This window comes from Patella vulgata, chromosome 2 (assembly GCF_932274485.2).
Source record: "Patella vulgata chromosome 2, xgPatVulg1.2, whole genome shotgun sequence".
Lineage (NCBI taxonomy): Eukaryota > Metazoa > Mollusca > Gastropoda > Patellidae > Patella > Patella vulgata.
The window spans coordinates 64,361,680-64,374,690 of record NC_065880.2 but is presented as its reverse complement, the minus strand read 5'-3'; the positions used below and the strand labels follow the sequence as shown (position 1 = coordinate 64,374,690).

The 13,011-nt window shown below is 37.3% G+C and overlaps 1 protein-coding gene across 1 annotated transcript in view; it reads right to left on the bottom strand.

Moving 5' to 3' along the window:
• The window catches only part of LOC126811183 (macoilin-1), a 268,436-nt gene that overhangs the window by 194,415 nt on the left and 61,010 nt on the right, over positions 1 to 13,011 (bottom strand). Inside the window, exon 3 of the mRNA XM_050536744.2 lies at positions 8,101 to 8,227. Within this exon, the coding sequence (XP_050392701.1) occupies positions 8,101 to 8,227 (127 nt within the window). The remainder of the gene's footprint in view (positions 1 to 8,100; positions 8,228 to 13,011) is intronic.

Below are 13,011 nucleotides of genomic sequence, written 5' to 3'. Positions count from 1 at the left end.
TAGGAAATTAACTGAGTTACTATTTATATATACAGTAAATTTGATCTTTGGATGTTGTTGGTTTAATTTTGAAACAAAATTATTACATTCTTCTAGTGGGAGAGAAGATAAAGCCCAAATATCATCGATGAATCTGCATGAAATATCTGGTTTATTAGGTAATGGTTCATAGTAGGTTTTCATCCAGTATGACATATAAATGTTAGCATAAGTCACAGCACAGAGTTCCCATGGCAGTCCCCGATATCTGTCTATAAAATATACCAGAAAATTCAAATTCATTGTTGTGAAGAACAAAATCTGCTTGTAGAATTGATTCTGAATCTTCATTAGTCACAATTTTAGTTTCCCGTAATGCATGTTTCAGTGCTTCTAAACCTTCAGAAATAACAATATTCGAATATAAACTGATAACATCAAGAATCATAAGCTTACCATTCTTAGGAATAAATTCGCTGTTTATAGCTTCTATCTTTTGAAGGAATTGAGTGGTGTCTTTAACTAATTCAGGGCAGTAAAGCTGTGCCACTGGTTGAAATTTCCAGTCAAGCCAAGAAGAAGCTTTACGAGTAGGTGCTGTAACTTGGCTACATATGGGTCTTCCTGGTGGTATATCAGTAGGATTGGGAACTTTATGAACTTTTCCTAAAATGTAGAAATGGGCTGGTTATCAACAGGTCTGTCCAAGATAGCTTTCCGTTTATTTTCCGGAATTTTAAGGCCAGTCACTAATTTTGTCAATTGTCCATGAATCTTGCTTGAATTGTCTCCACTAACTTTCTCACACACAGAGTTATCTTCTAGATGTTTCATACATTCTTTAACATAGTTTTCTTTATTCCAGATGACAATACCACCTCCTTTATCAGCTTTACCAATGATAATTTTAGGGTCATGCTTCAAACTTGATAAGGCGAGTTAAATTATCTCATACTTAATTTTCTGTGTAGTTTTTTATTGTTTGGTACTGGTTGATACAGTGGAGCTCCAGAGCTTCATCCCTTCCACAAGGTGGTGACCATTCACTCTTGATATACAGTGATTTAGGTAAGATTTGCTGTGATGGTTTTTCAAAAAAGGACTCGGAAAGTCTTAGTTGTCGATGAAATGCTCTTAAGTCATGAAGTTCTCTAATTTGGTCATATTTACGTGGTACTGACTACTGGACAGAATGATAGTCCTCTATTTAAAAGTTTTCCTTCAGCAGGTTCTAACTGTCTAGAACTTACATTGTAGATGAAATTTTGGGAAACATGTTCTTTGTCTTTTATTTTCTTGAATCTGCGATTTTTCTTATTTTTCTTCACTGGAACACAACTTTTTGCTGTTGATGTTGTGTAGTTGGCAATCTTCAAAGTGTTTAAAGAGAAGAGTTTTTTCTGATGATTTTGTTGTATGGAATGTTTAAGTCTCTGGCAACTGTATTCAATTTTTTCTAGTTGTAATTTGAAATCTTCAGGGGGCAGTAGCTGTTGTAATCTGACTTTGGCTGAGACTAAATTATTCCTAATGTAGGCACTTGGAAATCACTGCATATCTGAGCACGTTAACCTGTGACGTAAAATTGCGCGAGTGACGTCAAATTTAAAAAATTTTCAAGATTCGCATTGGTTGTGCTGAATCAAGGTGAAACTGTATTCTGCGTGTTTCAGCCAATCAGAGAGCTTGTTACAAAACTACGTAGGCTGCTCTAGATCTCATTTTTTGTCCGACTGGAATCGATAAAGAATTGACAAAGTTATCCGAATTTTGGTAAAAAGTTTGAGTTTTTCGAGAGAAAAAGCACCAGATTGAAGACCTAAGAAGTAATGCACACCATTGATCAGGTGGGCACAGTTAGCTAAGGCTTTAATCTACTCAAAAACGGCCACATTTGCTGTAAAATTTATGCCGCAGATCCTGCAATAGGCGCCGCCATGTTGCTTACCCAAGCTCGACGGGTACGATTTTCTTGATATTTCCTTTCGATTCAACATCAATAATATCAACAACTAAGAGTTATTTCATAAAACTAAGTGACATTTTATGAAGAATATATATCATACCTATGAAATTAAGTGTTCGATGAAGATTTTAATCAATGTTAGGGGTAGGATGGCTCGGATTATGTGGGATGCGGGATTTGTCGTCTGCATGACACGATTGTTGACATGAGGTCACGTGACTACAATCCTTGCTCCTGATTGGTCTGTTTGCTAATATGTTACTATTTTTAGACCAACTCACGTGTTCTTGCTTTGTTTATATTTCTATTTCAGCTATTTTGAACTTTTTTTTGTCTCATTAGGTTTTAAGTATTTTCACTGTATTTTAGGGGAATCATGAAACGATAAGGCCCCGAGTACACAAAGCATTCTCAGACTTAAGTTGAGAATTTGCTCAACTTTAAATCACAGTTTATGAGAAATACAAAACTTTGCACATAGTTTCTTATTGCCATTATTGGTGTATTTGATACATTAAAACATCAAAAGTATTATAAAGGGCTATGTTTTAGTTAAAATAAGGCGAACAAATTTGAGTGAATTTTCAACTTAAGTCTGAGAATGCTTTGTGAACTCGGGGCACGATGAACCTTTGAATTGAATCAACTGGTCATGATACAGGTTTTCTTGTCACTATTTCAAGGGTTATATTATTTTATTAATTTTTCTAAAATTTATTTTCTTTCAGAAGAACCATGAAAAGAACACAGGAGGAATTGAATCAGCTGATTTTTAGCTATGGCCAAGATTTGAATGGCAACACAAATGAATTGGAAACGTCAGTGATCCGAAATGGACTTGTTCTGTTCTTATTTCATAAAAACAATGACGATGTCAAGTCGACCACTAGACATCTGAAGGCAATTGCTGATACGAATGGCATTTCTCTTGTACAGGAAAAGTTGTTAAAGACCAGGGTAACACGGATAGTCAAGAAGGTGAAAGCATACAAGCATATCGATAGGGATTGGAACTGTATCAAAGACTTTTTCCTGAAGGTTGCTGTTGTTTGCTGAAACGTGAACACTCCTGATCTGCCCAGGTTAGTTGTGGTAGACTCTGGTCCTGATGCCTTTGAAAACACTGCTGATCCTGATACATGTCCGGCAATCACGTCTGAAGCTCAGCCTTCACCTTCAACATCCTCTGCTACTTGTGTTGACGTTCGCCTGAGAGGGGACTGTGCAAAGTGTAAACAGCATCGAAATTCTTTGCGATCTTTGGCAGCTCTCAAATCTAAATATTACAAATTGTTAAGGAGACGGAAAACTCCAGATCACCATCTTTGACAGGCTCTGGAACGAAAGAAAAACATTGAGAATCGCTTGCGTGCGGAGAGGATTCAAGTCAAATCAAATTTTTTGAAAGCAGATGGTGGGCCCAAGAAGGTTAGAAAGAAACAGAAATGCAAGAAGTCAAAAAAGAAACTGCAGACCATATCCCTGTGGGAGCTTAATGCTTTAAAGAGAAGGGTGGCAGTCTTGGAGAGTGAAAATGAAAAACTTAGAGCTGAAAATGAACGTTTGACATGTGTAAATGATGACCAGAAGAATTCTTCATCGAACGTGATTAAGGCCAAGAAGGATGGAAAAACCTTCTCCCACTCCTACCGAAAGGCTGCTTATGCGTGTTTGGTGAATCAGGTGCCAGTTGAGACCGCGGGTTCTCTGATTTCGAAATTAGTTACCGAGATGACTCGGAAGACTGTGGACTATAGTGCGGATGCCTCAACAATTAGCCAAATGGCATATGAATTGTCTGTACTTGATGATGTGCATGTAGGGGAGGCTATGGTGGAGGGGGGCGATTTAAACCTGGCATGGGATGCCACCTCTCTTGATGGGGAACATGTTAATGAAGTGCATATTAACTTGTCTGTCGATCCCCCCGAAAGCCTCATTCTTCAAATTGATTTGCTTTCTGGGGGTAAGGCCTGTGATTATGTGGATCATATTTCAAGAAGCATTCAGGATGTTACTGAGACATATGCTTCATATTCTAATATTGATCCAAGGAATGTCCATGAAAATGTAGTACAAAAACTCAAAAGCACCCTGGGTGACCGAGTACCTACCAATCGCTGTTTGAGAAATCAGCTTCAGGAACTTCTTGATATCCAACTTCTCGATCTAAAGTGTAATGTCCATCCCCTTGATGGTCTGGCCAGTGAGGCTAGGAAAACATTGAAGAAATTTGATAGTGAACAGCAAGTGAAAGGGCAATGTTATGGGAAGGACTGCGGAGTTGTCAATCTTGTGATGGCGCTCAGCAAAATCAGGTATAAAAATGGAGTAGGAGATCCCAAGGGATTCCGCGAGTTTATGCGAATGGATGATATTAGAAACAGCATGTTGCCACGATATGTTGGCAACCGCATGCACGTCATGTTTCACCTTGCTGGTGCATACTTCCACTTAAAGGACAAGATTCTAAATGTCTACTTTAAGGAATTCTCCAACTGTACTTCAAGCTTCAAGCCAGCAGTCATCAAGGACTTACAGAATTCAAACTTTATCCTGCAGCTGAAAGCCTTGGGGCTCATGGGGAAGATCCTGACTGGGCCATGGATGATGGTCTTATATGGGAATGCAGACAAGTTGTCCAATCTCGAAGCTGTGCCGACCCTGAAGAAATTGATGGAGAAGATCCGTAGTCTGAGGGATGACCCAATGTCAATCTTAACAGTGAAAGATGATGCTTTTGGTAGACAGCTAGATTCAACGGACGAAGTTCTCCAATCCTTGCAGGCTGAACTAGATAAAATGGATGAGGCCTACTTTGAGCAAGTAGCCCTGAAGCTTCTTGAATGCTCAATCAGTCCTTGAACGGCAGATGGAGTCGTACCTCACGGGTGAGCTCTCATCCCCTACTCCTGAAATGCTGGAGGCCATCAAATGTGCTCCTGTTCACAACATTTTCAGCGAGGAGGTGATGGGGATGACCGATCATCAATACCGCCGAGCCCCTAATGCCACCTTTGGGTTCATTGATGGAAAAGTGCGAGCAGCAAAAAATAAAACCCTTATGTGGCTGAACAGTAAATCCACTGAAGACCAAGAACGTATAATTTACTTTGCCATCTCCAAAGCACGGAACAAGAGGGCCATTCGTAAAAAACGTGAGGAACAAATGAGAGCTACATACCTCCAAAGACAAGCTGAAAAGGTGAGACAGAAAGACACTCAGTACAGAGGGAGGATTGAGAAAATAATCAAGACGGCTATTGCTGATCAGAATTTGACTGTAGACAGTTTGAAAGCTGAACTTAAAGCTGTGATGTCAACTGAAGTTGCAGAGACAAAAATCAAAAGGATATGCAAAATCATCTCACATCCCGAGGAGATTGTTGACAGTTATTTGGACCATTATTTCAACGAGGATAATTTGGATGTCAGATATCATGGAAAACCTGTCGAAATTCTTCTCCCCAGAAAGAGAAAAACGTTGTCAGTCGAGATTGCTTATTGGTCAGTTGATCAATTTGAAGCGGATGCCGAGGATTACACAATGACATTGTCACAAGTTTTGACAGATTATTTTCTTGACGACCTCATCTTCTTGGAGGTGTAATTGAACCCATTTCAGTATGTATGACTTTATCTTTCATTTAGTGGAAATCAGCTCGCTTTTCTCTTCAAAATGATATATTACATGATAGGGTTGACGTTGTGTCACGTCCGACTCGTGGAGCGTCTCCGCCAGCTCGGCTCCATTTGACCTTGACATTTGATGGATACTTCATCTCTTCATGTAGATGGCATCTTAACACTGTAATGTGCCTACTGTGAAAGATTCATCAATATATCTTTATTCACAGGGAAGATATTGGCATAAACAGTTGCCCTTATCTTCTACAATTCCGTCTGACCTTGACCTTTGTTGACCTTCGTCACTTTGGGGCAAAGGTCATGAGTGATCGTTCACGTTACATCAACTCAACACTGTTATCTACCTCCTGTGAAAATTTCATGATGATAACTTAAATAACAAGGAACATTTTGATGTTAGAAAGTGGCTCTTTTATTTTCTGTCGTTTTTACCATCACAATTTTTTAATCAGTTTAATGGAAAATGCATTGTTTTAATTAGTCCTTAATTGCGCCCTTCAAAATGCTGTAACTCGGATTGTAGTGAAGGGATTTGGACAAATGAGGTATCATTTTAAAGGTATTCCAAAGCTATTTCCCCCAGTGACATTTTAAACCTCATTAGGACAACTTGAAAAAAAAAAGTCCAAGTGCCTACCTAATGTCAATAATACAGGTTTTGTAGAAGTTCATGGATTCATTTCTGTGTTTTTTTGAGGTGTTCCATAATATCAATTTCCATGAGTTATTAACTGAGGAAACATTTTCACATGCGGGTTTTAGCTTGATTTGCAGGCATTTTGGAATCAGATCCTTTTCTTCACAAGCTAACATAAAGTTTAAATGTTCTTCAAATTTCACTAACCTTTCAGTTTCCTTCCTTGTGGCATTTAGTTCCTTCCTCATCTGTAATGGTGATCTCTCAAGTCTAGAGCTTGAAGATGCAGTCCTGTTTAGGTAATATGTTTTAATTAGTCCTTAATTGCGCCCTTCAAAATGCTGTAACTCGGATTGTAGTGAAGGGATTTGGACAAATGAGGTATCATTTTAAAGGTATTTCAAAGCTATTTCCCCCAGTGACATTTTAAACCTCATTAGGACAACTTGAAAAAAAAGTCCAAGTGCCTACCTAATGTCAATAATACGGGTTTTGTAGAAGTTCATGGATTCATTTCTGTGGTTTTTTGAGGTGTTCCATAATATCAATTTCCATGAGTTATTAACTGAGGAAACATTTTCACATGGGGGTTTTAGCTTGATTTGCAGGCATTTTGGAATCAGATCCTTTTCTTCACAAGCAAACATAAAGTTTAAATGTTCTTCAAATTTCACTAACCTTTCAGTTTCCTTCCTTGTGGCATTTAGTTCCTTCCTCATCTGTAATGGTGATCTCTCAAGTCTAGAGCTTGAAGATGCAGTCCTGTTTAGGTAATATGTGAAACTTCCAATCAGTAGAAACAGGAAACACAAACCAAATACAGACGGTTTATGGGATCAATTTTGACTAAGTCAAAATGATGCATTTGACATTCAGATAAGTTGATATAAAATAATTAATAGAATACAGTATCAAAAAACCATTGTTATATCCATCGTTCATATAATTATTTTATATGAACTTATCTGAATATCAAATGCATCATTTTGACTCAGTCAAAATTGATCCCATCAAACCGTCTGTATTTGGTTTGTGTTTCCTGTTTCTACTGATTGGAAGTTTCACATGAAAATGTGGGCGTATAAAAAAAAACGGAGACCGGTAAGGATTTTGAACAGTTTATTCTTTTCTTTTTACGTTCCCTTATGACACACTTTTTTTTACCGGTAATTCCAAACAGCAAAGCCCACGGCAACCGAAACAAAACTTTGGTTGCCGTGCACGAGGCAATTTAGGTAACAGAAACTGTTAAGGATTTTGTACTTTTCATTCCTTTTTACGGCCCCGATGAGAGTCTTGGATTACCGGTACGTCTAAACAGCAACAAGTTTTATTTCGGTTGTTGTGCACGTGGTTATTTAGGTGTAACGTTTGTCAATATTTTAAAGGTATTTACCGAGGCATTTTGAACAGATATTGGAAACTCAAGTACCGGTAAACTTGTTGTGCATCGGGCGATACCAATTTCTCTCGATAGGCCACTTATCGATTTTGAAACTGATTATCGAACCATCACTAATGACCATGCAATAAAGGTAATTATATATTAATTTATAGCTGCATGCCATTATGGTAATACATGTCCATTTGATCTACAGATGGATGTTTAGTTATATGACTTCAGCACACTACAGAATCCCCGGTTGTACGTGACAAGGAGTAGGGTCGCCTGTCCAACCTCGTGGGTTTTCTCTAGGTCCTCCGGTTTCCTCCCACTGCTAAAGACCCCTACGCGCAAGCGAATTATTAAAATAAAATTAAAACCATGTGTTAGTCCCGAATTGACCTAGTTTGTGTCGAGTGGACGTTAAACCCCATTTCTCTCTCTCTCTCTAGCACACTACAGTTCTTATCATATATTTATACTTACCAGTATGCCAAACATACTGAACCCAAACATAAGTACTAGCAGCAAAAAATAACCACTGAACGGGTATAAAGAGGTAACACACCACATCAGATGTGATAGCAATACAGACAAAGAAAACAGAGAAGGCCTGCAAAACATAAAATTTAATGAATATACAAAAAAAATGTACATGTACATCAATTATATAACCAGTGGCTACCAGGCAGAATACGCCCACATTTTGCAGAGATGGATAGAAAACAAGCTAAAAACAAAAACAATTTTTCGTAAAATCAGGTGCCATAATCCAGAAAGTTATGATCTGAAATGTGCAAATATAAAAAGGGACTGAGATTTTTGGAATATAAAGATTTGTTTTAAGTTTCATCAAAATCAGATAAAAATTGTGACCTCTAGAGGGTCCATAACCTTTGTATTACATACTTATACACAATTTGCGCACAAAGAGAAAATGCGGCCATTTTGTTGGGCACTTTCATTTCGATTTTTCTGAAATTATAATTCAACCTTCATTATGGCGATATATCTAAATGGTTTTTAAAATCGGAAAAAAATTGTGACCTCTATAGAATCCACAAGCTAAAGATAGGTTGCCAAGCAACGAAACATACGCCCACAGCAGCTAAATCGACGGGCAGTAGGGCTGTACGATATTCTCGATAAAGTCATTTATCGAGATATGGTATTTTCAGACCCAACTACGAAATCATGTGGCAAAAATCGTCGATATAGTGGTTTATCGAATATCACCAAAAACTTCAAATATCGAAAAAAATTATCATAAAAATAGATAATAAATACACTATACAGCAGGGGAAATTAGCCGACGGCAATAAACTATAATAAAACTAATGTTTTGAGAATGTTAAATGTTGAAAACACTTGCGCAGTGTCCGCAGCCGTTTTTCCACTGCATCGTGTATGCGTTACTTTTACTTTGTTTTTAGTCGACAATAAATTGTCAGTTGTTACTACATGTAAAGCTTAGGCCTACTAAACGCCTGAAATTTCCCACTACCGCGGCTAATTACCAGGTTATAATTTATAGGTTGTCATATTTTTAGAAAACTCTATGAAACTTAATTTCTGAAAGCAAGAATAAAACATTCTATAAATAGATTACTGTCACTGTTAGGCCAGGAATACCGCAGCCATTTGAATGCTTGAATGGAAGATAGTCTGGATCATTTAGCATTTGTTAAAGTTTTTGAACTTACAATACAAGACTTGAAGACCGCATCTTCTTACTTTCGCTGCAGGGGATATTTGAGAATTTTCTTGCACAAGGTCACAAGCAGACGCTTTTTAAACATCAGCGGTTGTATTCAATTTTTATCCAAAAAGGATGTTGTTTTGTTCATTTTAAAAAATCTATATTATAAACCAGTGGCTGCCAGGCAGGATACGCCCACATTTTCAAGAGATGGATAGAGAACAAGCTAAAACGAAAGTGATTTTTCCTACAATCAAGGGCCATAATTCAGGAAATTACAATTCGATATGTGCAAATATCGAAAGGAACTGAGATCTTTGGGTTATAAACTTACATTTCAAGTTTCAACAAAATCAGATAAAAATTGTGACCTATATAAGGTCCACAACCTTGATATACCATATTTTTACGCTATTTGAGAAGGAAGGGTGGCCATTTTGTCTGTCAGTTTTGGGCCTGACATCTCGGTCATCCTTTGGGTGTAACGGTGATATAATCATACGATTTTTTAAATCGGATAAAAATTATGACCTCTATAGGGTCCCCAAGCTAAAAACTTGATTTTTCGTACAATCAGGGGCCATAATTCAGGAAGTTATGTTCCGAAATGCACGAATATCGACAGGAACAGAGATCTTTGGGTTATAAGCATACATTTTAAGTTTAAACCAAATTGGATAAAAATTGTGACCTCTGTAGTGTTCACAAGCTAAAAACGTGATTTTTTCGTACAATCAGGGGCCATAATCCATGTAATTACAGTCTGATACATGCCAATATCGAAAGAAAACGAGAATTTTGGGTGATAAAGCTATATTTCAAGTTTCATTGAAATCGGATAAAAATTGTGATCTGTAGACTGTTCATGTGGACGTATTTTGTCGTCGCCCCTGTCCAGCCGTCCTTAGGGTGTAACGGTGATATAATAATACGTTTTTTTAATTCGGATAAAAATTATGACATCTATAGGGTCCACAAGCTAAAAACGCAATTTTTCGTACAATCAGGGGCCATAATTCAGGAAGTTAGGATCCGATATGCGCGAATATCGAAAGGAACCAAGATCTTTGGGTTATAAACATGCATTTCACGTTTCATGAAAATCGGATCAAAATTGTGACCTCTAGAGTGTCCACAAGCTAAAAATGCGATTTTTCGTACAATCTGGGGCCATAATCCATGAAGTTATGGTCAGATACATGCCAATATCGAAAGGAACCGAGATCTTAGGGAGATAAAGCTATATTTCAGGTTTCGTTGATATCGGATAAAAATTGTGACCTGTAGAGTGTCCACAAACAAATTGTGGACGGACGGATGGACGGACAAACAGGGGCGACGACATTATACGTCCACATGAAAATGTGGGCGTATAATATCGCGATATTTAACTATATCGTTGAACAAAATGCCAATATCGATATCGTCCCTTTTTGCAATATCGTACAGCCCTACCGGCAGTCAACAAGAGTTGTCGCATATTTTTACTTTTTATAATACATTCAAATCTGATTAAGAATAACAACTCATTAAGTAATTATCAGAAAACCATTAGAATGTGTTTGGTTTATATAAAGTTCTGCCCCATGCTAACGTTTAGTATACGAAATATTTAACATCATGGATTTAGCTGTTCAAGTTATCAAAATTCATTGAAAATCAATATACTTGTTCGTCTCAAGACCTTAAACTCTATGTATCAATCTGAAGTCAATTGGATGATAACTTTAGCCTCTAGAGTGTCACAAGATTTTTCAAAGTGATCAAGGGTCATAACTTTGGCAGTAATTATCGGAAATCGTTGAAAATCAATATGATTCTTCGTCTCATGATCTCAAACACTTGAGTATAAATTTAAAGTCAATCGGATATTAACTATAGCCTCTAGAGCATTTACAAGATTTTTTGAAGTGATCAAGGGCCAAAACTCTGGCAGTAATTATCGAAAATCGCTGAAAATGAACAGAAGTCTTCATCTCATGACCTTAAACACTGTGTATAAATTTAAAGTCAATCGGATATTAACTTTAGTCTCTAGAGCATCCACAATATTTTTCAAAGTGAGCAAGGGCCATAACTCTGGCACTAATTATCGGAAATTGCTGAAAATCAATAAGGCCCATTTTTTCGAACAGTGTCTAAAATAATCTGTGATTAGGTCTAATCAGTAACTAGCTAGTTAGAGATTAGTGGTTGACTAAGTTTGGTATTCTCAAAAGTCAGATTAGCTAATCTTTAACTATAATTTTTTGTAATCAACGATTACATATAATCAGTGATTAAAAAGGCTTTTGTCATTGATAAAGGGGCCAAATTACAGGAAGTAGATTAGATAAGTACATGTTTTAGAACAATTTTTCCCATCCTAGGGTCCGTGAAATTATCTTTAGGGTCCGCAAAGTCAAAGGGGTTCATATGGGTGGGCAGGAAAGAAATAAAATGTGTGAAAAAAAGGCAATTAAAATGGAGTTCGGATATGTTTAGTATTCGAAATGAAATGAAATGAAAGTGGGGTTACTGTTCAGCTCCAACTGGGTTAAGGGAGACGAACATAGGCCATACAGTGTGCTATGAGGCCAATTTCGGCCGGACAGCGGCACTACGGCTCACAGTCATACCAAATTCTAACTGCCAAGGGTTATTTTACGTGCACCCCAATGTGTACACGGTACTTAGGTTTGTTATCCAATCCAAACGACTCAACCTTGTCCCTTGCAGTCGCATCCTGCATCACCGTGGCTCCCTTATAGTAATCGAAATATGAATTTCTGTTGCTAATATCAAAGTCCCATTTATTCTCCTGATGCAATTAATTTTATGCCACCTCTTTTCTATTAAAATCCAAAATTATCACTAATTGTCTATTTTGCATCAACTTGCTATATCTGTATTATTAATTTATTTATCCGCTTTTAATACCACACTTTCGCAAATTGTAGTTGGGTTTTGGTTTTCTTCGTATATGGGCGATTTTATTAATTATTATTTATAACAAAGTTTTACGAGTTGCTTGACCTATTGAGACACAAGAAGTATGCATTTTTTTATATACAACTGTTGAACTGAGTGCCAAGCATATAAAATGTCATTTAGCAACATTAATTACTGTATAAAATGTGAAACATTGATTTACATTTATCAAGTTTCAAATAACTCGACTGTCTTTCGTTTCTTAAATCTCTTACATCGGAAACATTGCTTGAACAGCTAAAACTAAGAATGTAACAAATTCTTTTTAATTGACAACCAGCGGCTGCCAGGCAGGATACGCCCACATTTTCGAGAGATGGATATAGAACAAGCTAAAAAGAAAGCGATTTTTCGTACAATCAGGGGCCATAATTCGGGAAGTTACGGTCCGATATGCACGAATATCGAAAGGAACCGAGATCTTTGGATCTTTACGTTAGTTGAGAGCGAACGGCGGCCATTTTGTCTGTCAATTTTGGGGCGATTTTCACAAAATTCGAACTCAACTGTCCTTAGGTTGGAACGGTAATATAATAATACGTTTTTTTAAATCGGATAAAAATTATGACCTCTAATGGGTCCACAAGCTAAAAACGCGATTTTTCATACAATCAGGGGCCATAATTCAGGAAGTTACGGTCCGATATGTGCGAATATCGAAAGAAACCGAGATCTTTGGGTTATAAACTTACATTTCAAGTTTATTTGAGAACGAACGGCGGCCATTT